This window comes from Microcaecilia unicolor, chromosome 1 (genome assembly GCF_901765095.1).
Source record: "Microcaecilia unicolor chromosome 1, aMicUni1.1, whole genome shotgun sequence".
Taxonomy (NCBI): domain Eukaryota; kingdom Metazoa; phylum Chordata; class Amphibia; order Gymnophiona; family Siphonopidae; genus Microcaecilia; species Microcaecilia unicolor.
Genome location: NC_044031.1, coordinates 272874222 through 272901371, shown reverse-complemented (window position 1 = coordinate 272901371; position 27150 = coordinate 272874222). Strand labels below are relative to the sequence as shown.

At 43.0% G+C, this 27150-nt stretch overlaps 1 protein-coding gene across 4 annotated transcripts in view; it reads right to left on the bottom strand.

The window, feature by feature from the left end:
• The window catches only part of ACAD11 (acyl-CoA dehydrogenase family member 11), a 305211-nt gene that overhangs the window by 73759 nt on the left and 204302 nt on the right, over positions 1-27150 (bottom strand). For 2 of the 4 annotated variants that reach the window (XR_003942519.1, XR_003942520.1), the window contains exon 18: positions 4938-5051. Coding sequence is in view for 2 of the 4 variants with exons in the window: in XM_030206676.1 (XP_030062536.1) it covers positions 4935-5051 (117 nt within the window). In the remaining 2 variants the exon portion in view is untranslated. Of the gene's footprint in view, positions 1-4934; positions 5052-27150 lie in introns of all 4 variants that reach the window. The other 2 variants (XM_030206676.1, XM_030206684.1) reach the window with 1 other exon arrangement.

The following is a 27150-nucleotide window of genomic DNA, read 5'->3' as shown; positions in this document are numbered from 1 at the left end:
GCAAGGTGAAAAAGTGAGGCAATTGATCAATGAAGATGATCCAATTCAAACAGCAAGAAGACCTTTTATTTGTACCTAGAACCCTAGTTGATGAATATAGTATTAAAGACTTTTTGCTATTTGAATTGGATCATCTTCGTTTGATCACCTGCCTCACTTTTCCACCTTGTTGTCCACATGGGGACTTTTTTCTTCTTTTGCACGTCAATCTTAGTTTCCTCCAACAGTGCCAAGTCCACATTAAGACACTTCAAGTGTTTTAGTACTGTTTTTTATTTGATTGGACCATTAAAGCCATCTACATTCCATGTGTTGCCATCTACATTCCATGTGTGTGACCAGAAGATATTTTGGCAAATAGCTATAACCCAAAACAGGATACAATTATCCCAGAATATCTTACAAAATACTGCTGCCCTGTAGGTATAATCCTTCCCCAAGCCCACCTCCCACCTCTCACCCTTTACCCCTCCCAGCTCTCCTTCCCTCCCCTCAACCAAACAACTGCAACACCATTAATGTCAGGCTGGTTGCGAGCCCTTGAGCCTAGGCCTAGTATAGCTTTTAGGCCAAGGCCTAGGATGGACCAAACAGGTACTATACACCACCCAAGCTACCAAGCCCTGCACACACACACACGACCAACTTGCACTACCAGAAAGGGGAAGAAAAGGTATTCAGGCGGGCCTCACGGACTATCAGGAACCCAGTTGCTCAGAATACAGTTATATGGGCCTCACGGCCTAACCGGAACCGACTCAAACCCAGGGAAGAGAGAAAGAAAAAACGAGGGGTCCCCACAGGGACTAGAGCACCAACACATTAAGTGCTCGCAAGGACACAAGGGAAAAATGAACTAAGAGAGGTAACTATAGGAAACACGCCAGGCTGTACCCCACAGCACACAAAGGAAATGAGGGACTGAGAAATATGGATACAGAGAGCAGAGACCCCCAGCAGACAGGAGAATAGAGAGCCGGGCCAGAGACACACCCCGCTCAGAAACAGCAGAACACAGTAATAGTGAGAGTAGTAACAGCAAAAAGAATTAAAACAGTCACAAGGGAAAGACTGCTCCAAACACTCAGCTGCCAGAGGCAGGCAAAATACTGCAGTCAAAGGGTTAACCAGGCTCTGAACACACAGCTGCCAGAGGCAGGAACACTGCCCACAAGGGTTAATGTAAACACAGGGAAGACCAAACAAACAACCCCCACGGAAAGAAACAAAGGTCCCGAGTCTGCCACAAAGACACGACAAAATACAAACAGCACAAAGGGTAACTCCAAGGGAAACAAAACAAACAACCTGGAACAGAATGATAAACGAGCTTACCACAAAGCACCACAGTCAAAGAGAGGAAATCACAGGTGAGGGAAGAGGGGTAATCAGATACATGCTGGAAGCAGCAAGCACACTGTCACGACTGTGGTAGTGACCCCTCTTTGACTCATCTTATTTCCCGATGATCAGCTTCTGAGCTTGCTCCTGTCTGCATTGTTGTTTCTTTCCTGTGTGTTTCAAGCCTCACTTTGGTGTTCAGTGTGTTTCCTGCCTCTGTCCTGTTTATAAGGAAGTGGGGGACTTTGATTCAGGGCCTTTGCAAAGCTCAGTGTGCTGCTGTGGCTTGGAAAGCGAATAGAATGTTGGGTATTATTAGGAAAGGTATGGAAAACAGGTGTGAGGATGTTATAATGCCGTTATATCGCTCCATGGTGTGACCGCACCTTGAGTATTGTGTTCAATTCTGGTCGCCGCATCGCAAGAAAGATATAGTAGAATTGGAAAAGGTGCAGCGAAGGGCGACTAAAATGATAGCGGGAATGGGACGATTTCCCTATGAAGAAAGACTAAGGAGGCTAGGGCTTTTCAGCTTGGAGAAGAGACGGCTGAGGGGAGACATGATAGAAGTATTTAAAATAATGAGTGGAGTGGAACAGGTGGATGTGAAGCGTCTGTTCACACTTTCCAAAAATACTAGGACTAGGGGCATGCGATGTAACTACAGTGTAGTAAATTTAAAACAAATCGGAGAAAAGTTTTCTTCACCCAACGTGTAATTAAACTCTGGAATTCGTTGCCGGAGAACATGGTGAAGGCGGTTAGCTTGGCAGAGTTTAAAAGGGGGGTTAGATGGTTTCCTAAAGGACAAGTCCATAAACCACTACTAAATGGACTTGGGAAAAATCCACAATTCCAGGAATAACATGTATAGAATGTTTGTACGTTTGGGAAGCTTGCCAGGTGCCCTTGGCCTGGATTGGCCGCTGTCGTGGACAGGATGCTGGGCTCGATGGACCCTTGGTCTTTTCCCAGTGTGGCATTACTTATGTACTTATGTAAAGGTCTCCAGGTTAGTCCGTGTGCAGTGTAGCACTTCTGCCTTGTTCTTGTCTGTGTGCCCATGGGCACTTCTGTCTTGATTTCTTGATTAGGGTGCCTGTGTGCATTTCTGCTTCTGTTCTTCTCTGTTTGTCTGTGTGGGTCAGCTTTGTGTCGTGCCTAGTCTGCCTTGCTTGCTCTAGTCCCCTCTATCTTCAGCTTCAGCCTTAGTTCTGTTGTTTGTCTGTGTGGGTCAGCTTTGTGTCCCGCCTAGTCTGCCTTGCTTGCTCTAGTCCCCTCTACCTTCAGCTTCAGTCCTGCTTGAGTATCCTGAATCCTGTTCTAGCCAAGCCTGTTTGAGAATCCTGAATCCTGCTTGAGTATCCTGAATCCTATTCCAGCCAAGCCTGTTTGAGAATCCTGAATCCTGCTTGAGTATCCTGAATCCTGTTTCAGCCAAGCCTGTTTGAGTATCCTGAATCCTGTCCAGTCCTGGTTGGGGGTTTTTGCCTCCAGCTGCTGCTCGACGACAGTAGGCCAAGGGCTCACGTTGTTCCAGAGTCCGTGACTGTTTGTTTAAATCCTGGGACCGTGACAACACTGAGACAGAGCAACAGAGAACTACAACAAGAAAGGAGAAAACAAACTCCACAACACACAGAGCAAAAGCTCAAACAGCGCAAGGTAAGGCTTCAGCAAAAAACAAAGGGCAATGCCAAAGCAAGGGTTGTAGGGAAGGGTAAGCTTAAGTAGATCAAACTGACGTCAGCTCAGCCCAGATGGGCCAATCAGGAATGGTTCCAGGCATTCCCCTGTCTGACTAGCAGAGTTAAACAGAATCATAACAATTAAGAGAACCACTTCTCCAGCGACCCATTTCCCCCTTCCCACTCCCGCCTGTACAATATTCATCTGCAGATGTAATTATATCCCATTCAACTTAACTAATTTACCAAATATGCAGACATCCTTGAACACTGTTCCTTAGCTGACTTGGAAGCTCCTCTTGTTTTCCAAGATTGGAGGAATCTTTCCCTAGGAGACCACATCAATTTTTGGCACTGTTTACGTGTGTAGTCCAGGCTCTTAATGAAAGCCTGAATCTCCTTTTCTGACTGTAAAAAATGGCATCTGCCCTCTATCATTATCACTAATTTCACAGTGAACCATATACCAGCTTGAATTCCTCTTTCTGCTAGGGCCTGCTTATATTTCCATATGTCTCTTCTGTGTCTCATTGCTTCAGCACTAACATCAGGGAATACTTTAATTGAGAAGGAATCACAGGCAATGAATTTTTTCTGCCTGGCTATGTGCAAAATATGTTCAGTGTCAGGATAGTGCAGCATTTTAATTCGTAGAATCCTTGGTCGCAAGTGTGGATCTGACTTGGGGCAAAGGTCTTTATGCACCCTCTCAATTTCATATGGGGGCTGGGATAGAGAATCTGGGAAATCCTTTAGGTCGATGCACAGATGCTATCACCCAGGACCCTTCCAACCCCTCTGGGACCCTCAGTATCCATAAATTAGACCTTCTACTGCAATTCTCTTGGTCCTGCAGATAACACTGCTACTTGCCATTTAACATGTTGGTTTGATATTTCTCTTGCTCTTGTTCTGTTTCTACTGCCTGAAGTCGGTCCTCCACCTCCTCCAGATGTTCCCAAAGCACCAACAATTTTTCCTGCAATCTCGCTCTGAATTCTTGCAGCACTAATTCCAAAATGATATCATTATCGTTATGAGGATTCAGCACAGTCTTAACTGCAGAGCTCCCCGTTGGGGATGCACTTCCGGTTGCAGTCATCCCACCCTCTTGCCACAGCTTCACGGCCTTCCCTACGTAAAGGTCTTTGATGCTGGGCATCTCTCCATCTAGGAAGATTTTTGCATTTTTCACAAATTCTGCAATCACTGTATCTCTCCAGAAAATTATCAAAGGCAGGCTCAAGGGGAGAGAATTAGGCAGGGGAAAAGAGAGTGCACTCATGTGCATCCACCCACCATGGCCACTGCACCAGGAATCAAATCTTCAAAGTTTTTGAAATTCCTTTCTATTTAGCTTACTCTGTACAGGGTTAAGACAATTTGGATATTCTTGAATCAATAATGGTTAGAAACCTGTGCCAGTAAGTTCTCAAATAGCTAAATTCTAAACAGCCGGAGAATAACTTTAGAGAACAATATTTAAAAAAAATCAAGATCAAGACAACTGCAGAAATAGGGGTGAAACAGAGCTAAGAAACTGATTTGAAAGTGTTATTTACAGTACTCTGTTTGAAATAGAAGGAATTATTATGAGAGCTTCAGCTCACAGTGGGCCAATGCAAACAGTTTACTGCAAAAATAAAACTGTTCCTTTGAAAGATATACATCTGCATGTTTAAGGTACAGTTACCAGCTTTCACACATCACAATCAAAAGACCCTTTAAGCTCTGTTTTCTTATGGATGTCTCATAAAACTCAAAGAGAACATTACACTTTTTTTTTTTAATTAAAGGGACTCATTTATGGAGCATACAACTCCAAGAGATTTTTTTTTGTCTCTGCAATACCAGCAACACTATTTGTTCTCTTAGTGATGCAAGTCACTGCTGGTCAAAATGTACCTGTTTTTTTGCTGCTGCGCTTCCCACAGTATCAATGGACTTTGCAGCTCTCAGGGTAAGCAGTCTCGCCTGTTCAATAGCAATACGGCATTCAGCAATCCAGTGTGCTACAACTTCCTACAGGGATAATAAAATAAAACTGAGGAATCAAAAATAAAACAAATTAGTCAAATATAAAATCAATGGCTGTTATCTGTAGACAGCACAATAATTTTCTCAGAACCTGGAAAAGTCTCAAAAGCTTCTGTAAGCATGCATGAACATTCCTGCCCAAGCCCTTTCAGCCTTCTCTGCAAGGTGAAAAGTCAGATCTAAAAGGCAGGAAACAGGTGTATGTGGCTGATTATCCAGCTGTCTACAGACAACACCTATTAGAGAAATAGATTTACTAAAGTGCGCTGTCACTTTAGAATGTGCTAAATATCATTAAAGCACATTATTAGTAAATAGGTCCTATTGAATAAAAGGGGGCCTGCAGTAAACAACATGTTAGCTGAAATTCTGGGGCTGGTAAAAGGTAGTGGTCAGGAAATTTACATCCCCTCCCTCCCAGAGGCCCTACCCTAGTGATCACCCAGCCAGCTTGGTCCTGATGGCAAGCAGGAAAGAGGGCACCTAAAAGTATTGTTTCCTCTTCTGCTTGGGGTCAATCTTGTGGTACGAGTGAGAGATCCAATAACCTCACAGCTCATCTGAAAGACTGGCACCATGTGGTACAGGAAGCTGGTGTGCAATTAAGTGCCCTTCATCCTGCCGGCCACAGACTGACCAGCTGAGAGAAGTAACACAGCAACATAGCACATAACGGCAGATAAAGACCACAACGGTCCATCCAGTCTGCCCAACAAGATAAACTGATAGCATAAGGTATGATGTGATACTACATATTCATACTTGATCTTGATTTGTCCTTGCCATTTTCAGGGCACAGACTGTAGAAGTCTGCCCAGCATTGGCCTTATTCAACTAATGAAGCTGTCATTGAAACCCCATTCCAGCCCATCCAGATGTGTCTAGCCATGATCAGGGCACAGGCCATAGTAGTCTGCCTGACACTGGCTTTGCTTCCTAATTTTGTAAGCCGCATTGTGCTCGCTTTTGTGGGAAAATGAGGGGTATAAATGTACTATAAATAAATAAGTGGAGTTGCCATCTATGCACCACTAAGTTTGTTTGGTTCCATTCTTTTCAAACAGGATTCCAATGTGTGGTTGAGACAATGGTGCAGGGATGAGGGATTTAGATTTGTTAGGAATTTGTTAGGAACTAGGCAACATTCTGGTAAAGGGGGAGCCTGTTCCAAAAGAATGAACCCCACCTTAACTGGGATGCAACCAGGCTGCTGGTGCTTTTAAAAAGGAGATAGAGCAGCATTTAAACTAAAATGGAGGGGAAAGTGCACAGTCGCCCAGGAGAGCATGGTTTGGTGTGGAGTATCCTTGAAGGATACCACTGAAACAGGACGTTTAGGGAATCCCAAAAGAGAAGTTTCAACAATGGTGAAAGAAAGTCAGGTGTGTTTAAGGAGAGAGCAAGGTAAAGGACGTACATTATCCCTGTCAACTTCTAAGCAAGGAAAAAACACTATTTGAAGTGCTTGCATACAAATGCTACAAGCCTAAAAAATAAGATGGGGGAGTTAGGTGTATATAGAACTAAACTATGAGGTAGATATAATAGGAATCTCACAGACATGGTGGAAGGTGTATATAAGTACATAAGTATTGCCATACTGGGAGAGACTGAAGGTCCATCAAGCCCAGCATCCTGTTTCCAGCAGTGGCTAATCCAGGTCACAAGTACCTGGCAAGATCCCAAAACAGTACAATACATTTTATGCTGCTTATTCTAAAAATAAGCAGTGGATTTTCCCCGTCCATTTTAACAATGGTCTATGGACTTTTCCTTTAGGAAGCCATCCAAACCTTTTTTTAAACCCTGCTAACAACCACTTTTACTACATTCTCTGGCAATGAATTCCAGACTTTAATTACAAGTTGAGTGAAGAAATTTTTTCTCTGATTTGTTTTGAATTTACTACTTTGTAGCTTCATTGCATGCCCCCCTAGTTCTAATATTTTTGGAAAGAGTAAACAAGCAATTCACATCTACCCATTCCACTCCACTCATTATTTTATAGACCTTTATCATATCTCCCCTCAACCGTCTTTTCTCCAAGCTGAAGAGCCCTAGCCGCTTTAGTCTTTCCTCTTAGGGAAGTCGTCCCATCCCCTTTATCATTTTTGTTGCTATTAGAACCAAAAAAAATATCCTTCAAAGAATGGAAAAAGGACCCAAATGAAGAAAATAAGAAGCAACATAAGCACTGGCAAGTTAGATGCAAAGCACTGATAATGAAGGCTAAAAGAGAATATGAAGAGAAACTTGCCACAGAGGCAAAACCTCACAGTAACAACTTTCTCACAAAGGAAATCTCAGGTACATCAGAAGCAGAAAGCTTGCGAGGGAATCCATGGGACTGTTACATCATGAAGGAGCAAAAGGGGGACTCAGGGAGGACAAGGCCACAGTGGAGAAACTGAAAGAATGCTTTGCTTTGGTCTTTACAGAAGAAGATGTAATAGATCTACCTGTACCAGAAATGGTTTTCAAAGGTGATGATGTAGAGGAACTGAAAGGAATCTCTGAACCTGGAAGATGTACTGAGCCAAATCAACAAATTAGAGTAATAAATCTTCTGGACTGAATGGCATGCATCCAAGGGTATTGAAAGAACTCAAACATGAAATTGCTGATCTGCTGCTAGTAATCTGTTAAAGTCGTCCATGTACCTGAAGATTGGACGGTGGCCAATGTGACACTGATCCAGGAAATTACAGATCTAAGTCTGACTTCAGTGCCAGGTAAAATAGTGGAAACCCTTCTAAAGAACAAAATTATTGAACACATAAGTAAACATGGTTTAATGGAACAGAGTCAGCATGGTTTCAGCCAAGGGAAGTCTTGCCTTGCCAATTTGCTTATTTCTTTGAAGGTGTGAATAAACATGTGGCTAAAGGTGAGCCGGTTGATGTAGAGTATCTAGATTTTCAGAAAGCTTTTAACAAAGTTCCTCATGAGAGACTCCTAAGTAAATTAAAGAGTCATGAGATAAGACACAATGTTCTGTTGTGGATTAGGAATTGGTTATTGGACAGAAAACATATGGTAGGATTAAATGGCCATTTCTCTCAATGGAGGAGGGTGAATAGTGGAGTGCTGCAGAGATCTGTACTGGGACCAGTGCTATTTAGCATATTTATAAATGATCTGGAAATCGGAATGACGAGTGAGGTGATTAAATTTGCAGATAAGACAAAACTATTCAAGGTTATTAAAACACATTCAGACTGTGGAAAATTGCAGGAAGACCTTAGGAAATCGGAAGACTGGGCATCCAAATGGCAGATAAAATGTAATGTGGACAAATGCAAAGTGATGCACATTGGGAAGGATAATCCAAATCATTGATATCTGATGCTAGGGTCCACCTTGGGGGTCAGAAACCAAGAAAAAGATCCAGGTGTCATTTTAGACAATACATTGAAATCTTCTGCCCAGTGTGCTGCGGTTGCCAAAAAAGCAAACAGGATGCTAGGAATTATTAGGAAAGGGATGGTAAATAAGACCAAGAATATTATAATGCCTCTGTATCACTCCATGGTGCGACCTCACCTTGAGTATTGCGTTCAGTTCTGTTCATCGTTTCTCAAAAAAGATAGAGTGGAATTAGAAAAGGTTCAATGATGACCAAAATGATAAAGGGGATGGAACTCCTCTCATATGAGAAAAGGCTAAAGAGGTTAGGGCTCTTTAGCTTGGAAAAGACATGGCTGAGTGGGGGAATGATTGAGGTCTACAAAATCCTGAGTGGTGAAGAATGAGAAGAAGTGAATCGATTTTTTTTACTCTTTCAAAGAGTACAAAGACTAGGGTAGACTCAATGAAGTTACATAGAAATGTTTTTAAAACAAATAGGAGGAAATATTTTCTCATTCAAAAAATAGTTAAGTTCTGGAACTCTTTGCCGGAGGATGTAGCAACAGCGGTTAGCATATCTGGGTATAAAAAAGGTTTGGACAGGTTCCTGAATAGTCTGTTACTGAGACAGATGAGGGGAAATCTCTGCTTGCCCTGTGATTGGTAGCATGGAATGTTGCTACTATTTGGGTTTCTGGAAATATGGAACAGCAAAAGGAGTAAACAGACCCGAACACAAGTGGTGAGAAACAAAAAATTGGATTACCAAAAAGCCCAAATAAGCTAAACTTTAATAAACCAGATAGGAGGGATCATAAAGCAAATCAAATAGGCTATGTGATCTCCTATAGAGCTAAGGTATTCCAGATTTGCAGCATATCATATGTATTAATCATTTGCCTCCCATACTGGGGTGAATTTCTTATTTTTTAGTTAGTTATAAAAATTGTTATTTTTCAAAAACTTTTGTAAATGAATTGCCCAATAAAATCAAAGGTTAGCGACGTAATACTTAGTGATACCGCAATGGCACAGCGCTAAAGGTCAAGCAGAGCTCCTGACACCCACTATGAGGAGAGCATGGCCTTTCAGTTCAGACGAAACAACCCCAGTATTGATAACATCAATATTCATAGATATGTAAGTACAGGCTCTTCTGACTTCCAACACTGAACCCAGCCATACTTTCTTAATCTGCCCAGTTACCCAGTTTTCCTCTCAGCTTCCATGATCCCTCTTTAAGCCATAGCCACACTCTGGACCTCACATGCTTGATGGTGTTCTGGGTCTGCTGCTCTCTGTTTCTAGCAGCTGGACTTCTTTAAATCCAGCTACCATTATTCCCAATCACTTTCAACTTGCTAATTAGCTAAGAATGCCTGAAAACTATGAATCCCATCAGTCTCTTTCCAACCCTGTCCTTGTTTCCTTGCTGAGCTTCAATAAGCCTGCTATAGCTCCTGCCAAAGGCAAAAGTACTTGAACTTTATGGGAAAATAGCAAAAATGTTCAAAGGACCTTCTGAAAAATATTTTTTAAGAACTTCAGCCTTGCTGAATACATGAAAGTCATAACTATTCCACAGCTTCCCAAGTTACCCAGCTCCAGAAGGGAGATTTTAGGCTAGTCCTGGATTCCTGCCAATCTCACTATGATGCTTATGGTACTTGATTTCAATAGTTAGAATTAGGGGCTTCAAATCCCACACTGCAGGGATTGGCCAAAAAGTCTCCCTCCTGGAACTGGTTAACTTGGCAGTTTGGCTACACAGTAACTGGTTCCTGCTGTTCATTAATTGTATTCAAATATCATTTTTTTTAAACATTTTAATCTTGCAAATAGAAACTGACACTTTCCTGATGTCAGGAGACCTGATATGGCATGATGCTTTCAGAATATCCAGAGCTGAAGTTGGCACACCACCAAGGATGGTTGAAGGCATGAACCAGGTGAGGAACTGGCTCAAGGCACCAAAAGCTTACTTCACTGGTTCATCACCCTATACAGTAGCGAGAGGCGGGTTGTTTTCCTCTTGCTGTTGTGCTCTCCTCCCTGCATTGTTGCTGGCACAATTATAGGTTTAAATGCCAAAATAGGTAATTCTCACATGAAACAGGAAGTACCTATTCTTTTGTTTAAATCTGCAGCAGTGGCAGTAGCAGCACAGGAAAGAGAACGCAACAGCAAGAGAAAAGCAGGACACTCTTGTCACTGTTTAAAAAACATTGAGCTGATGCAGGCGGGGGGAGCCTGCAGGAAACTGGTGGAAGAAAGCTGATGGGGGAGCTATCTGGGAGCTGATGTTCGGGGTGGGGGAGTTGGCTTGAAGAAAGCAGATGGGGAGCTAGCTGGAATGGCGCTAATGCTGGGAGGAGGGGTGCTGGTGCTCAAAGGAAGGGGGGCTGATGCTGAGATTGGAAGAGGCTAATGTGGGGGAGGGGCCCTCAAACTGGAAGGGGGCTAATGCTAGGGGTTAGGACTGGAAGGGTTAATGGTGGTGGGTGGCTCAAACTGGAAGGGGGCTGATGTTAAGGGGCTAGAATTTGAAGAGGCTAATGCTAGGAGATTAGGGAGGCTAGGACTGGAATGGTTAAGGCTGGGGGTGTGTGGCTTTAACTGGAAGGCTGCTGATGATTGGGGTGGCTGGGGCTGGGAGAATGAGGCGCAACAAGGATGCTGATGTTTGGGGGAGGGTGGGAGAAAGGAGCAGATACTGGAGATGATAAGGGAGAGGAGGACAGATACTGTGGGGGAGAATAGAATACTTTTTGTTATTTAGAATTATTTTTTCCAAAGTCCACTTGATTGGACTTGAACAAAACATTTTTGACAATGATCATATGAGAAACTCTGGATCTCTATGATCATTGTCAAAAATGTTTTGTTCAAGTCCAGTCAAGTGGACTTTGGAAAAAATAATTAAAAATAACAAAACGTATTCTATTCTCCCCCACAGTATCTGTCCTCCTCTCCCTTATCATCTCCAGTATATGCCAGTATAAAGTCTTTATAAAAATCTGTATAATGATACTAAAGCATAAACTTGACTAAACTTTCATCGACAGTTGAAGTATGAAACATTGATTATCTGATTTTATCTATGATATCCTTTTGTACAATGCTGTTAATGATTTCCAAGAACATGTAAACATAATTTTGTCTTCTTCAACTATCGTGTACTCGATTATCAGTTCAGGATATAAATGACCTGTGTTCATTTATATCCTGAACCAATAACATTGAAGTGTTTGTTTTAATGGCCAAATACTGTAAACGATAACCTTGACTTTTGAGTTTTTACGCTGATGTTCAAGACAATCTATCCATTTCTCCTTCTTAGCCAACTTTTCAAGCAGCAAACCAAGTGTTCTTCAACAAAGTAAAAGGTATTTATTTATCCCACAGAAAATTCCAGGGCTTCATTTGTAGATAAAAAGGAAGTGGAAATGTGTAGCTGGGAGAAGCTTGGATGGGCCAGCAACAGGAGAAGAGGGGCTGGATTAGGGAGGAAAGCAACTGTTTGCTCTGCTCCAGGCTCCCCACCTCCTCTCCTCTTCCTTGAAGGTTGCTTGGAAGGGAGGGGCTAGAGGAGAATACCTCTGCTGCTTTGGAGTCTGAAAATAAGTGATAGAACTGTGTTCAAAGCTGTTCCCCCACAAATTAAGCCTTGGAAATTTCTCTGGGAACTCTTACATCTTGGCAATACAAACATAAACTCCATAGTCCTCGCCATACTTAAATATATCTTTCATGGGTTCTAAATATCTTGGCTGATGGCAGAATGCCTCTCTCATCTCCTACTACTGGCAGGAAATGGATGCACAGAGCTCAGTTTTGTGGCACTAAACTAAAGATCCAGCCACAAGTGGGGCATGGGTGCTTTTACTTGGCTAGACAATAAATTATCTTAAACTTTCAGCAAGCGGTTGTCCATTAAGGGTGAAAGAATGATCTTATTTTTCACATTACAATACCCCCTTTCTTAATTATAAAGTAAAATGTTTATAATCATGCCATTGAAATTCTTAATATCCTTATAACTGTAAAATTTTCTCCTATAATTATTTCCACGTTCAAAAATCATTTGCAAAGCTGGTATTCTGGTAATTTATGAAAACAGAAGCATCCTTTCTAGTGTTGGCAGCTAGTATAACCTTCATTTTTAACTTATTTCTTATGCTTAAACCTCACATGACTATAAAAAAATGGAAGGTCATTTGGAAAATAACCAATTTATTTCAATTACTTAAATATGGTCCCATTTTACTCTGCCTGCATTAAAGCACTTTAGTGGGTACAAACACCATTTTGTCACACTTTTTTATAAGCACCTTTTAGTTTGCCTAGATAACACCAGCAGCTTTCTAGCAAGGACTGAAGGGAAGTCTCTTCTGAAACTAGCCACCTGCCAGGAGTGCTTGCCACTGTAGCCTTCTCTCCTCCCTAGGCTCAAGCACCCCACTGTAATGTTGCATCCAAACTCTGATGGCCCTTTTAAACAGGATATTTGAATTCACTCTCTGATGCCGCTGAGTATGGGACTAATGCCTGTCCTGGGAGGCTGGCACCGCACCCTATATTCATTGTTAGGCTGTTAAAACAAATGTCGTATGTAAAGCTATACCTGTTGTACATTGGGTGAATTTCTTCATAAAGGCAGTTAATAAACAGGAAGCATTCTGCACTCATCTGCCTCCTTAAGTATTGCTGCCAATTGAGACTGTGGCTTGGGACGTAGGCTTGACAAAAAGCCCTGGGCTCCCTGGAAGATGGTATACAATGCAGATAACGTTGTTCTTTGAAATACCTTTTTGCCTAAATGGTCCAGTAGCCTGTGATATTTACCAGCTGGCATATTAGAAAGCTCCCTACATTTTTCATTGCTGACTTTACTACTGAAGAATGAGAAAACTACTGAATCCAGGTGATGGTTAAACTTTAATAAATCCAAAATTAAATCAAATAATACTCAGCTTTTTCAAATCCAAGGTAAAGATGAATTACATATTCAAGTACATGAGCTATTTCCCTAACAGGCTTACAATCTAGTACTACCTGAAGCAATGAAGAGTGAGGTCACAAAGAAAAAATGGGATTTGATCCTTGGCCTGCCAGGTTCACGACCTGTCTGTCTAGCTACTTAGGTACTCCTCCACCTACTTTTAAGTCCATTTTTTCTAGAGAGGCTAACTTGTTAGTGAGATTTGCCACAAACAAAACTGTTGATCATGTAAGAGGCCATGTATTGGAATGGCTACTGTGAAGTTTGGCTCTTCTATGTATTTTATGGGGCCAAAGACATCTAATTAAGATTCTGATTTTTGTAGAGGAACAAGAACTTATCTGGCCATGTTCCAAATGAACCTCAGGTAAGAAATATCTTCATACAGAGATTTGTTTTTGAGCAGGAAGAGGGGAAGGGTTGGAAGGAATTTCTATGGAATATTCTTGTGGGATAACGTCATGGTCTGGTTAAACTTCCAGGCCATATTGAGAGATTTCCAAATGCAGAAAGAAGGGAGGTAGTGAATGCCCTCCTTGTGATTCAGAATTTGAGGTAGAAAGTAGAGGCAATATTGGATTTGAGTTCCTTTCTACTCAGGAGTAACACCCATGGATTGAGATACCTACATTGTGCCCTTTTCCAGATACCAGACTAATGGAAGACCTTTACAGTAGTCCTTGACAAAATCTTTAAAGAACTTCTGCAGAAAGGAGTGTGGCTGCTCTAGTAGAAGCAGTGAAATTGATGGAGAAGACTTGTCAGCTACTGTGACCAGAACAAGACTTATTATTATTATTATTTATTGCATTTGTATCCCACATTCCCCCACCTATTTGCAGGCTCAATGTGGCTTACATAGATTTGATAACATTGTCATAGCTGGATATCAGATATAGTTAGTTATGTGTAGCGATTAAGGGAGAGGTAAGAAGGAAGAGAGTTGTTAAGGTAGTTATAGAGGGTGTGTGTTCATAATTGAGTGGGCTTAGTGAGGTTATAGGTTTTCATTGTAGGCCTTGTTGTAGAAGAATGTTTTCAGAGATTTTCAAAACATAGTTGTTTCTTTGATTGCTTTCAGGTCTGTAGGTAATGCATTCCATATCTGCGTGCTCTTGTAAGAGAAGGTAGTGGCTTGCATCAGCTTGTATTTGTCCTTTGCAGCTGGGGTAGTGCAGGTTGAGAAATTTGCGGGATGATCTTGTGGCGTTTCTGGGAGGTAGGTCCACGAGGTTTAGCATATAGATTGGGGCATCTGCATGAATGATTTTGTGTACAATCGTGCACATCTTGAACGCAATGCGCTCCTTAAGTGGAAGCCAGTGAAGTTTCTCTCTTAGGGGTTTTGCGCTTTCATATCTGGTTTTTCCAAATATGAGTCTGGCGGCTGTATTCTGGGCAGTTTGGAGTTTTTTGATTGTCTGTTCTTTGCACCCGGCATATAGAGGTTGATTTGATAATTGTTGCACAGGAGACGACAATTTGGACACTTGCGGTATCACTGGAGAACAAGACAATATCAGCACTAGTTCTATTTTGGACAGATTAGAGCACAATGAAATCTGTGATGGAAGCCAGTTGTTATGAACTGCACTAGAAGGACACAAAGGGTGGACAATTCAGGACAGCTCTATGGTCTTGTTCAAGTCTTAAAAGATGGCACAGATAACATAGGCCTGGGTATTTATGCTTCGAAGCTGAACTTGAAGGTCATCTGTGCTTTACCAGTGCTTTAGAGGGCATCTATGAGAGTGCCTTAAACTCAGGCTTGCATGACCATATTGAAGGCAACTGTGCTTTAGGCCTGGAAATCCTGGGTGAGATTTGTGCCATTTTGGAAGATCCCTGGTGTAGCTCCTCTGTGGCTAGACTCTTGAAACTACTGCTCATGGAGGAAGAGCAAACATTGAATTTTGCATGAACAATTTTCTTTTCTTTTCCTTCTAAGTTAGCCAGTTGAGACAATACTTTTTGCGCTCACAGACACATCCTTCTGCAGAGCTTACATACAGCCTGCTCTGAGGCAAATGAAGCATCTGATGTTTGTAACAGAATTCTGGACTTTTCTACTGCAGTAAGAACATAAGCGTTGCCATACTGGGTAAGACCAGTCTATCAAGCTCAGAATCTTGTTTCCAACAGTAGCCAGTTCCAGGGCCATGCCAAGGGTCTGTGGCGCCCCCCTGCAAGGGATCGGGTGCCGCCCCCCCCCGCAGGGGATCGGGTGCCGCCGCCTCCCCGCAGACAAGTGGTTGGAGTGCACGGCCCCCCCCCCCGTGTAGATGATCGCTGTCCTCTCTCCCCTGCCCTTCCGCTCCCATGTCCCAACTGCCCGCCCTCTTCTCCCCCCAACAAAATCTCTTTTAAATTTACCTCCATCCGGCTGGCAGGGCAGCGAACGGCGCAGTGTCAGTGAAGGAGGCGACGCTCCCGATGTCTCTACTGGTCTTCCCTTCGCTCAATGTCCCGCCTTCTTCTGACGTCATTTCCTTGACGTCAGAAGAAGGCAGGACATTGAGCGAAGGGAAGACCAGTAGAGACGTCGGGAGCGCCGCCTCCTTCACTGACGCTGCGCCGTTCGCTGCCCTGCCAACCGGATGGAGGTAAATTTAAAGGAGATTTTGTTGGGGAGAGAAGAGGGCGGGCAGTTGGGACATGGGAGCGGGAGGGCGAGGCAAGCATGGCGCGGCGGGGCGCCCCCCTGCCACGCTTACCTCGCTTACCGCGTTGGCACGGCCCTGGCCAGTTCAGGTCACAAGTACCTGGCAAGATCCCAAAAGAGTAAGGGCCCTGTTTACTAAGGTGCATTAGTGTTTTTAGTGCACCTATAGGGATATTGTAGGCGTGTACATGGTTAATGAGCATTAAAAATGTTAATGCATCCATAATGCTGCTTAGTAAACAGGGCCCTAAAACTGATTTTATGCTGCTTATCCTAGAAATAAGCAGAGTATTTTCCCAAGTCCATCTTAATAATGGCTTATGAACTTTTCTTTTAAGAAATTATCCAAACCTTTTTTAAAACCTGCCAAGCAAACTGCTTTTACCACATTCACTGGCAATGAATTCCAGAGTTTAATTACACCGGTTTGTTTTAAATTTACTACTTAGTAGCTTCATTGCATGCTTCCTAGTCCTAGTATTTTTGGGAACAGTAAACAAGTGATTCACGTCTACCTGTTCCACTCCACTCAGTATTTTATAGGCTGTTATCATATCTCCCCCTCAGCTGTCTCTTCTCCAAGCTGAAGAGCTCTAGCCGCTTTAGCCTAAACCTTGACTTTTACAACGTTAGAAGACAAACGAAATAGCTTTTTTTCTGGCATCCATTCAGCATAGTAAAAAAACCCAAAATCTTAACTGAAGGAACTAAGGGGTAAATCTATAAATGGCACTGAAATAATTGGCACTTCAGGATGAGTGCCCTTTATAGAATAGCTCTTAAGAGTCAATTTCCATGCCTAGCCTTAGCTGCCATTTATGCCTGCTAAAACATGGTATAAATGCTGGCACCTACACTTCGGGAGCCGAGTTCACAAATCATAGTATTCTATAACATTGCTCCTAACTTCTAGGAATGCCCCCTATTCTGCCCATACTCCTCCCATGGCCACACCCCTTTTGAGCTGCACACTAGAAAAGCTAGGCACTAATGTTATTAAATAACACCTAGGGCAAATGTGCATGCAAATCCAAACTGGCGCTTATAAAGTCCAATTATTGTTAATGCCTTGTTAACTAATTGATTTGTTCGTGAATCTGCCCAGCTTTTGATGACCTATATAGAATCCAGGGGTTCTGAACTCTGAGGGAGCTATTCTGTCCCAGCACCACTGGATGGCATCAGTGCCTGACAAATCCTGTTTGTCAACAGATAAAGTAAAATTGTTTGCTCATAATTATTATGCTTTAGCAAAGACAACTAGTTTCATAGATATGTATCAATAACTCATGTATGTGAATTCATTGAGCTTGCTTGTTATTAGAGCAAAAGCAAAGAATTTGAATCAAACTTTTCAGGAGCTCATATACAACCATATAATGAATTTCCACTGCACCCAAACATTAGGAGAAAAATGTAATTAGACCGGCTTACTGTCAATAAGGATTACTAACTGAAAAACATGAGTTTATTACTTGTGTGTTTATGTTGTGGACTTTTTCATGTTCCAGTACTATCTGGACCTAATTAAAACTTGGCTCATTTTTGCTTTCAGGCCTCAAGAAGTGCTACTGGCATTGTTTAGACAATTCAGTTAACAGAGAAAAAAAATTATCATTAACAGTCCAGCTTTTAATCCAATGTTTATGTGACTTCTCTGGAGTAAATTTTTCAAATGTTCCTCCAGCAGAAATTGGAAAACTGATGTAATCATTAATAGAAATCAGAAGTACCCTGACACATTTAACAGGTGTTCGCTGAAGTGAGCAGTTAACCAGTCACAGAAATGGGTTACAAGTGCCAAACGGATAGATTTCTTCAGAATTTTCTAGAATGGCCTAATAGCTTTTTATTGCTCATGGGTGGTAGTTCCAAGAATACCATGGCCACCCTAAATTTCATATAATAGCTCTGACTGGGGAGTAAACAACTTTAAAGAGGAGGGATAAAGGGATTATGAGATCAAACAGAAGCAAAAGAAGAAAAACATCCTATGACAGGAACCACAACCAAACAAGCAAAGTAGGGAAATGCAATGAGCCTCCCACAAAAATGAAAGAAGGATCAAGAGGAAAGTCTTTCTTAAATTCAGTTCAAGTCATAGACTTGACATGGACTGCTGTTTCAGCGAGACCGCCTGTTTCAGGAGTTGCACACTACATGCAAGAGAAAAAAACATTATTACAATACATACATACATGAACAATCAAATAAAATAGCAGGTCCATGGCATTTTTATAGGAGGCTCATTGCATTACCCTACTTTGCTAGTTTGGCTGGGATTATGAGACGAAACACATGTCTTCACAGAACACCTGATATAGGTAATAAACCTTGCTTTCTCTTAAGACAAGCAGTTCAACATAGTTGCCCAAATTAGACTTCCTAAAGGCTTTCTCCACCAACAACAACAAAAAAGAAACAGAAATAAAAAAATACCATCATCAATAGGCGTGAATGTGGTTTTTGGTGGTTCAGAAAAACTCTTAATATTTTTTTTTTAAACAATAGGAAAGATAACCCAAGGTTATACAATGGGCCCTACAGAGAACAGTCTAAACCATTAATCCTGCTGTGAGGCTGTATCCAGGCATTAAATGGAATGTGAATGTGTGCTCTGAACGCCACATTGCAGCCTTATAAATGTTCTCAGTGGAGGGTAACCAATATTATGCCAGGGGCGTAGCCAGACCTCAAAGGGGGCCAGAGCCCAAGGTTGGGGGTCACATTTTGGTCACCACCCAGATGTCGCCCCCCCCTCTGCCACTGTATATCTTGGCTGGCGGGGTCCCCAATCCCCGCCAGCTGAAGCACCACTGCCGCATGCCCGACGTGAGGGGAAGAGAGAGCAGGACAGACAATACAGCGGTGCCGCTGCAGACCAGAGCTGGGCGAAGTCTTCAGCTGGTGGGGGTTGGGGACCCCCACCAGCCAACCAGGGGCCCAGGCCTCCACACCTAGATACGCCAATGATATTATCACGCCCCTCTAAGGTCAACTTGTCTGCAGCATACCAGGAGATGCAATTTGCTACTTCAGCAGAAATGGTGTACTTTGTCATTACACTCTTAAATCTGTTTGGGCCAAAAGAAACAAAAAGTGGGATTGAATTTTTATGGACTTGAGTCAGTGCTAGGTAGAAACTGACAACTCTTTTGAAGAACCTTTTCATTTTAGTGAAGATAGGGTCTAGAGAAAAATGCTAAATGACAACTGAGTAAGGTGGAAATCTAACACCAGTTTAGGAAAGAACTTGGGGTAGTTTTTTTTAAAGTCCTTTATTATAAAAAGGTCTTTACAAGCGAAAACTCCTTTATTCACTATGGGAATAATTTTCTACATCTTTAGTATCTGGAAATCACTGATACTGTGGACTGAGGTAATTTCCTCATGGATCAGGCACTTGAACTCATAGGGACCAATATAAAGTGGCACTTATCCAGGTAGGAGAAGCTCCTACTCAGATAAGAGATGCTCTGCTGAAAGTCTTTATTTTTTTTTGTTACATTTGTACCCCGCGCTTTCCCACTCATGGCAGGCTCAATGTGGCTTACATGGGGCAATGGAGGGTTAAGTGACTTGCCCAGAGTCACAAGGAGCTGCCTGTGCCTGAAGTGGGAATTGAACTCAGTTCCTCAGTTCCCCAGAACCAAAGTCCACCCCCCTAACCACTAGGCCACTCCTCCACTCCACGATGCAAAGTGGAATGGGCCTATATGCCAACACTCTCATAGCAGGAGTTCCCTGTAGCGTTTTGGAGGGAACTAAAAATTTCTTCACATGAAAAACAGTATGTGAGATGAGAACAAGAGCCTCTTCCTTCAGACGAAATATAAATAAAAGTCTTCCTCCACAAAAGAACAAAGGAGTAGGAAGGGAGGAAAGGATTCTCCCAACAAGGAAAGTCAGGAGTAAGTAAGGTCTCCTACCTAAGAGATACAGTGATGTGAAAAACATTTTGCCTCCTCCTGATTCCCCCTATTTTTACATATATATCACACTGAATGGTTTCTGATCTTTAAACAAAATGTAATATTAGACAAAGGGAACCTGAGTAAACACATAATACAGCTTTTACATAATAAGGTCATTTATTTGAGGAACAGAAGGGCCCTTTTACAGTAGTACTGTGAGGCTGCTGCTTGAAGTCACAGCAGCCATTTTGAAAAGGTAGCATCGTTCCTGCCCATTTTTTGCTAGATTACCAGGGATTGGGCAGGTGGGGGGGGGGGGGGGCAGGGGAGGCAGTCAGGATGTTCTGGGAGAGGGGAGGTAGGAGGAAGGTATCCAGGAGGATTCTGGATGTTCTTCTGGGGGGTGGATCGTCACACTTCAGGCTGAGACCCAGAAGTTATGCAGGTTTTGGCCGATATTCAGTGCCGGCATCTGCATAGCTAATTGACCAAAGTTAGGGCTGCTATTTATGTGGTCCTATTTAGTATCTTAGGTGTTATTATCGATAGACATCTTACCCTAGAAAATCAAGCTACAGCCATTGTAAAGAAGATGTTTTATTCCATGTGGAAGCTTAAGCATATAAGACCCTACTTCCCGAGGGAAGTATTCCGCAACTTGACACAATCACTGGCACTAAGCCACTTGGATTACTATAATGGATTATATGCGGGTTGTAAGGTCCAGCTTCTGAAAAAACTCCAGACTGCCCAGAACACAGCGGCCAGATTGATATTCAACAAAACAAAATATGATAGTGCTATACCTCTTAGACTGAAACTGCACTGGCTCCCTATCATGGCCCGCATTACCTTCAAACTTTGGTCCACAAGATAATCTAAGGTGCAGCCCCTGGTTATATGATTGCCCTGATTGATCTTCCAGCCAGGAATAGTATCAGATCATCTCGTACCTATATGAATCTTCATTATCCTAATTGCATTGGTCTTAAATATAAATCGTCCTACGCGTCCTATTTCACCTACTTAAGTACTCAAATGTGGAATTCATTACCAAAAAGAGTGAAAGCGATACATGACCATCTAGAATTCCGGCGAACTTTAAAGACCTATTTGTATTGTAAGGCCTACCCTTCTGAATCTGCCTAGCTGCCTCAACCCTGCACTGATTTAAAAGACAGTGGGGCTTATTTTCAAAGCACTTAGCCTCCCAAAGTTCCATAGAAACGTATGGAACTTTGGGAGGCTAAGTGCTTTGAAAATATGCCTCAATGTTATTTCTTATTTCCTTTGTCATTTATTGTTCCCATCTACCTCTACCTTCCCTTACCCTATTTCTGATTGTATTTGTTTAACATCGACCCAATACGGTGTCTTGTAAGCCACATTGAGCCTGCTAGTGTGTGGGAAAATGGGGGATACAAATACTATAAATAAATAGATAAATATTTAGCTTTGCGGGCACCGGCACTGCATATTGCCAGCACCTGCATAGCTGCCAGCTCCTCCCTGACTCCGCCCTCAGAAAGTTCCTCTCTGGCCCACTTCAATAGTGGCTGATCAGAGCCCATATTAGCAGCACTGCTCAATTAAGGTGCCACTGAATATTGGTGGCTGGCCCGCAAAGAGCGATTTAAGCAGGCAGAAGCCTCTCTTGTCCACTTAAATTGTTTTGAATATAGACCAGAATGTGTTTGAATACTGTTACTCCTGGTTTCTTCAGCTCAAATGACACAGTTGGGTAGATCTCTGATGAGGTTTAGTCCTTTCAAGGACTAATGTCTAAGCATGCCTGCAATTTAATGACTGTAAGCAAGTGGGAAGCACAAAGAATTGATTGATGTGAAAGGTAAACATCATTTTTTGGTGTCAGACTGACATCTCCTCCTGTATGGGTACTGTTTGAGGATCAGTGGTGTGACCTACCTGTTATTGGAAAAGGGTGACTAACCAGACTAAATTCACTTGTTTTTATGTTTTTTTTTTTTTTTGGGGGGGGGGGTATATATGATACTTTTTTTTTTTTTTACAAATGGAGAAAAACAAACAAGGTAGGTCTAAATGTTACACAAATAGAGAGAAAAACCAGGGGAGAACAAGATCCATATTTAAACTCCAACACAGACAAAAAAAAAACCAAACCAAAACTGAGCACTTTAGCACAGGGCCGGCATTAGGTGGTAAACAGAGTATGCATGGCAGACAGCAGGGGGCGCAAACATTGAGGGGCACCGAAAACTGCCATGATTACCCGTTGCCCTGTGTCTGCAGGGGGGCACCAGAGACCCTAGCACTGGCCCTGCCTCAGCAGCATCCACACAGACAGAAAAACTCTCACACATGCTTATTCTGATCTGATGAAGGGCTACCTTCGAAAGGTAATCATAAAATGTATTAAGTTAGTCCAATAAAAAAGGTATCATCTTATTTTCTTTTCTATGTTTTATTTTCTTTTATTTCCTTTAAAAGCGGATTAACATGGCCACCACATCTCTCTACTCTCAAACATTTTCAAAATTATGTTTGCTGCTATTAGTCTGTATGAGCTCTGAGAGAGTGGGGCCTATGTTGGCACAATTCCACCGGTTGATTTTATCTTGCATATTGACAGAGAACTGGACACACTGAATGGGCTAACTGGACTTTATCTATTGTCATCTACTATGCAAGAAATAAGCAAGCAACAGGAGAGAAGCTATATGGCAGAAGGGTGAGGTATAAGCTTCAAACTTTCTTTTTGTTAAAACTTCTTTAATATGAACAGACAGAACCCCTGTGTCCCCTGGCACTAAAACTCAGGAAAAAAACACAAAGCATCTTAAAATAAAGTTATCCAAAGACCACCTGCAACCATATGTTTCATACTCAGCAAAGGGCTTCAGGGTTTATCATTGTGAGCTAAGCCACAGCATAGGTGGTTGTGTCTCTGAATTTGTATAATTATAATATATAAATATAGGGAGCTCTATGCGTGTAGTCATGAGTTAACTGCAGTTTCTTTCTCCAACTGACTGTTTAACAGGTCTGTAAAACACTGAAGAGGACAGCTGCAGTATGTAACGTGTACCGGATGTTCCCAATCTGCTATATGGATATACAAAATTACACTGGAAAAGGTCATTAGCTCTTTTCTCCTGCATGTCAGACAGATGAATGAATTAGCACTGCCATTTGCAATCACACTGTGGTTTGAAAACAGTTGCCTTTTTCAGAAATTTGTTTTGCTTTCCCCTCTACTGTCTCGGTATGCTCTTTATAAGACAGCTGGTATGTGCAACTTCTGAGACTTTTTCACATTTCCCCCCAACATATACGTAAAGTGCAGCAGTGATATTCTACAGCTGTATGGAGGAGTAGCCTAGTAGTTAGAATATCCAGCTGACAGCCAGGGAAGCCTGGTTCAAATCCGGCTGCTGCTCCTTGTAGTCTTGGGCAAGTCACTTAACCCTCCATTGCCTCAGGTACAAACAGATTGTAAGTTCTCAGAAGACAGGGAAATACCTAGCGTACCTGAATGTAACTCACATTGAGCTACTACTGAAGAAGATGCAAGCCAAATTCAAATACACAGTGCTGTGAAAAAGTTTTTTTTATCATCCTATATAATAATTCTCACCTCCAACGTTCTGAGGTTGCCTGGAACCGTGGCTTCTAGCCAGAGGTGGTCTACTTCCAATGGAGTAGATAAAAGTGACGTCATGAATGAAGTGCCACTGATTGGCTGCGCCTCCGAGTCCAGCACGACGCCCAGCAACAAACCGCCACCCAGGAAAACTGTGACCCAGCCAGCCAGCAGCAAACCGCGACACAGGCAGGGGGAGGAGTAGGGAAACACGCATTTCCCTACTCCTCCCCCTACCTGGGAATCGCTGCACACTGCCTGCGAACCTCCTGAACCACCTGCGCACACTAACCGCCCTCAATCGGAGAGGACGAAGAGGGAGGGCGGCGACACGGCGAGCAAGCGCCTGTGGTGAGTGTCGAATCTGCAGGAGGTGGATGAGGGCTCAGGATGGGGGTCGGGGTCCACTGGCGACTCGCAAGACAGAGGAGGCAAACAGCAGCGGGTCCTACTCCAGCGCAGCCGTCATCCCCGTTCACTCAAAACAAAGGTAGCAAACCTATGCGATGCTGCAGCAAGTTCAATAGACAGGTGTGGAAGTGAGCAAAGCAAGTCTAGGTAAGCAATGAAGCACACTGGTTAATCTCTGTTTCCACTCCCCTACGCAGCCGTCATTGGTATACACTGAAAAACAAGCAAAAACTTGCAGCTGCTTCACATTGTCGTTTTTAAAATGTTGTTCCATCTGAAACAAGTCTAAAGCTCTTTCAACTGGATAGACAGTGCCTTAAAACTTGCAGGACAAAAGGAGGAGGGAGACAAACACACCCTGCAACTGGGAGGGGGGATCCTGCAACTGGGAGGAAGGGAGGGAGGGGGGACCCTGCAACTGGGGAGGGGGGAAAGGGGAAGGGGGGGGGAAACCCCTGCAACTGCGAGACAGACCCCGGGGGGTTGACGACCCTGCAACTGGGAGGGAGGGGGGACCCTGGCACATACTCTCATTCTCACACACACACTCGCACACAGTCTCACTCTCTCTGTGTCACACACACACACACTCGCACATTCACTCTCTCTCACACAGTCACTCTCACACACACTCTCTCTCAAACATACACACTCCCAGGAAAACCTTGCTAGCGCCCGTTTCCTTTAAAACAGAAACGGGCCTTTTTTACTAGACTTGAAATAAAACACATTAAAAAAATGTATTTGCATGATTATGTAAATAAATTTTCAAGACAACATATCTTATTACAGTAACAAGGAAGGGAACCAGACAAAGAAAAAATATTCATAATAAGAAAAAGGAAAATACATATCATTTCATCCTGCCTTCAGTGAATTCTTTCAAAAAGGCGGTAAATAAATCCTAATTAATAATAATAATAATCAGTCCACCAAAAAATGGGGAGAAGGGAAAATATAGCACGAATTTTATTTATAAAAGGAAAACAAGAAGATAGTTAAGTGAAGTACTACTTTTATTGAGTGAAATTTCTTGCTGGTTTAGGGCCCTGTTTACTAAGCCGCGCTAACTTTTTAGTGCTTGCTAATGCTAGAGACACCCATATATTTTCTATGGGTATATCTAGCATTAGCATGTGCTAAAAAGTTAGTGCGTCTACAGCGCAGCTTAGTAAACAGGGTCCTTAGATTCCTGCAGTGGCGTAGCAAGGGGGGGGGGCGGGAGGGGCGGTCCGCCCTGCCCCGGGTGTCAGCTCGGGGGGGGGGGTGCTCCCTGCCAGCTCCCCCCCCCTCGGTGCATCGACACCCCCCCCCCCCAGTGCCCACCCTCCTCCGTCCAACCAGCTCCCGCTACCTTTAAAAAAATATCGGTCCTTCTCTCACTCTGTCCCGCCCTTGCGGAAATAGGAAGTTGCGTCAGCGGAGGGAGGGACAGACAGAGCGAGGGAAGGCCCGATGAGATGGTGCACATTTCTTTTACGTGCAGGCGTGAGGCGCTGCGCCTCGCTTCGGATTCCGATATTTTTTTTAAGGTAGGGAGCTGGTTGGACGGAAGAGGGTGGGCACTGGGTCGGGGGGGGGGGGGTGTCGATGCGCCAAGGGGGGGTATGTCATCGTGCTGCACCCGGGGGGGGTAGAACGGTGAACCGCCCCGCCCCGGGTGGCAGCCCCCCTCGCTATGCCACTGGATTCCTGTTCTTGGAATCTAGAAAGGCAGTCAACTGTTCAGGTTCGAAAAACATATTTCACAGATTGGCATTCAGTAACACATTTACAATGATAGTTCAACCAAAATAAACATAGAAAAGCTCCCAACTATATAAGGTGAAGACGTCTGAGGGCAAAATGGCATTTGGAAGAGAGCAATAGGAATCTCTCTTTTCGGCTGCTTTTACTATTTTCCTTTTAAATGACATTCCTCTTGCCCTAATGAAGGGGAAGAAGCACACTTATTCTGCAGAGTCAACTGTACCTCCAACAGCTGGACTGATGGACACCAGCGGCGAAGAAAGTTCCAGAGCTGAGAACATACAGCGGGCAGGACCGGGTGAGGGAGATGGAAATCACAGTGAGTCTGGAGGAGAGGACAAATCCCACAGATCCAACAACTTTACTCGGTGCTTGTGGGGAAGAGGCAACTACTGATGACGCAAGTAGAATCCCCGTAGCAGAGCCAGCCCGAGCTATCAAAATGCTGCCTCTAACAGCCAGTGAGGTTGGTGCAACCATCTCTGCGAGACCTGCTGGCACGGAAGAAGGTCTGAGAGAAGGGCGAAGAGCTAGGATGCTTGACCTTTGCGGTAAAACCTATTCTTGTTAAATGGGAATAACTAGTGAGGTAATTAAATCTGCTGATGACACAATGTTATTTGTTAAATCATAAGAGGATTGTGAAAAATTGCAAGAGAACCTTACGAGAGTGGAAGACTGGGCATCCAAATGGCAGATGACATTTAATGTGAGCAAGTGCAAAGTGAGGCATGTAGAAAATAGGAACCCAAACTATAGCTACGTGATGCAAGGTTCCACATTTGGAGTCATCGCGCAGGGAAAGGATCTAGTTGTCATCGCTGATATGTTGAAACTCTCAGCTCAGTGTGCAATGGCGGCTAAGAAGGCAAATATAATGTTAGGAATTATTAGGAAAGGAATGGAAAACAAAAATGAGATTATAATGCCTTTGAATTGCTCCATAGTGTGACCACATCTCAAATACTATGTGAAAGTTTGGTCACCACATCTAAAAAAAGATTTAGCAGAATTAGAAAAGGTATAGAGAAGGATGATGAAAATAATAAAGGGGATGGGATGACTTCCCTATAAGGAAAGGTTAAAGAGGCTAGGGCTCTTCAGTTTGGAGAAGAGACAGCTGAGCGGAGATATGAAAGAGATCTATAAAATACTGAGTGGAGTGGAATGGGTAGACGCGAATCGCTTGTTTACTCTTTCCAAAAATACTAGGACTAGGGGGCACGCAATGAAGCTTCTAAGTAGTAAATTTAAAACAAATTGGAGAAAATATTTCTTTACTCAACATGTAATTAAACTCTGAAATTCGTTGCCAGAGAATGTGGTAAAAGCAGTTAGCTTAGCAGAGTTTTAAAAAAGGTTTGGCTAATTTACTA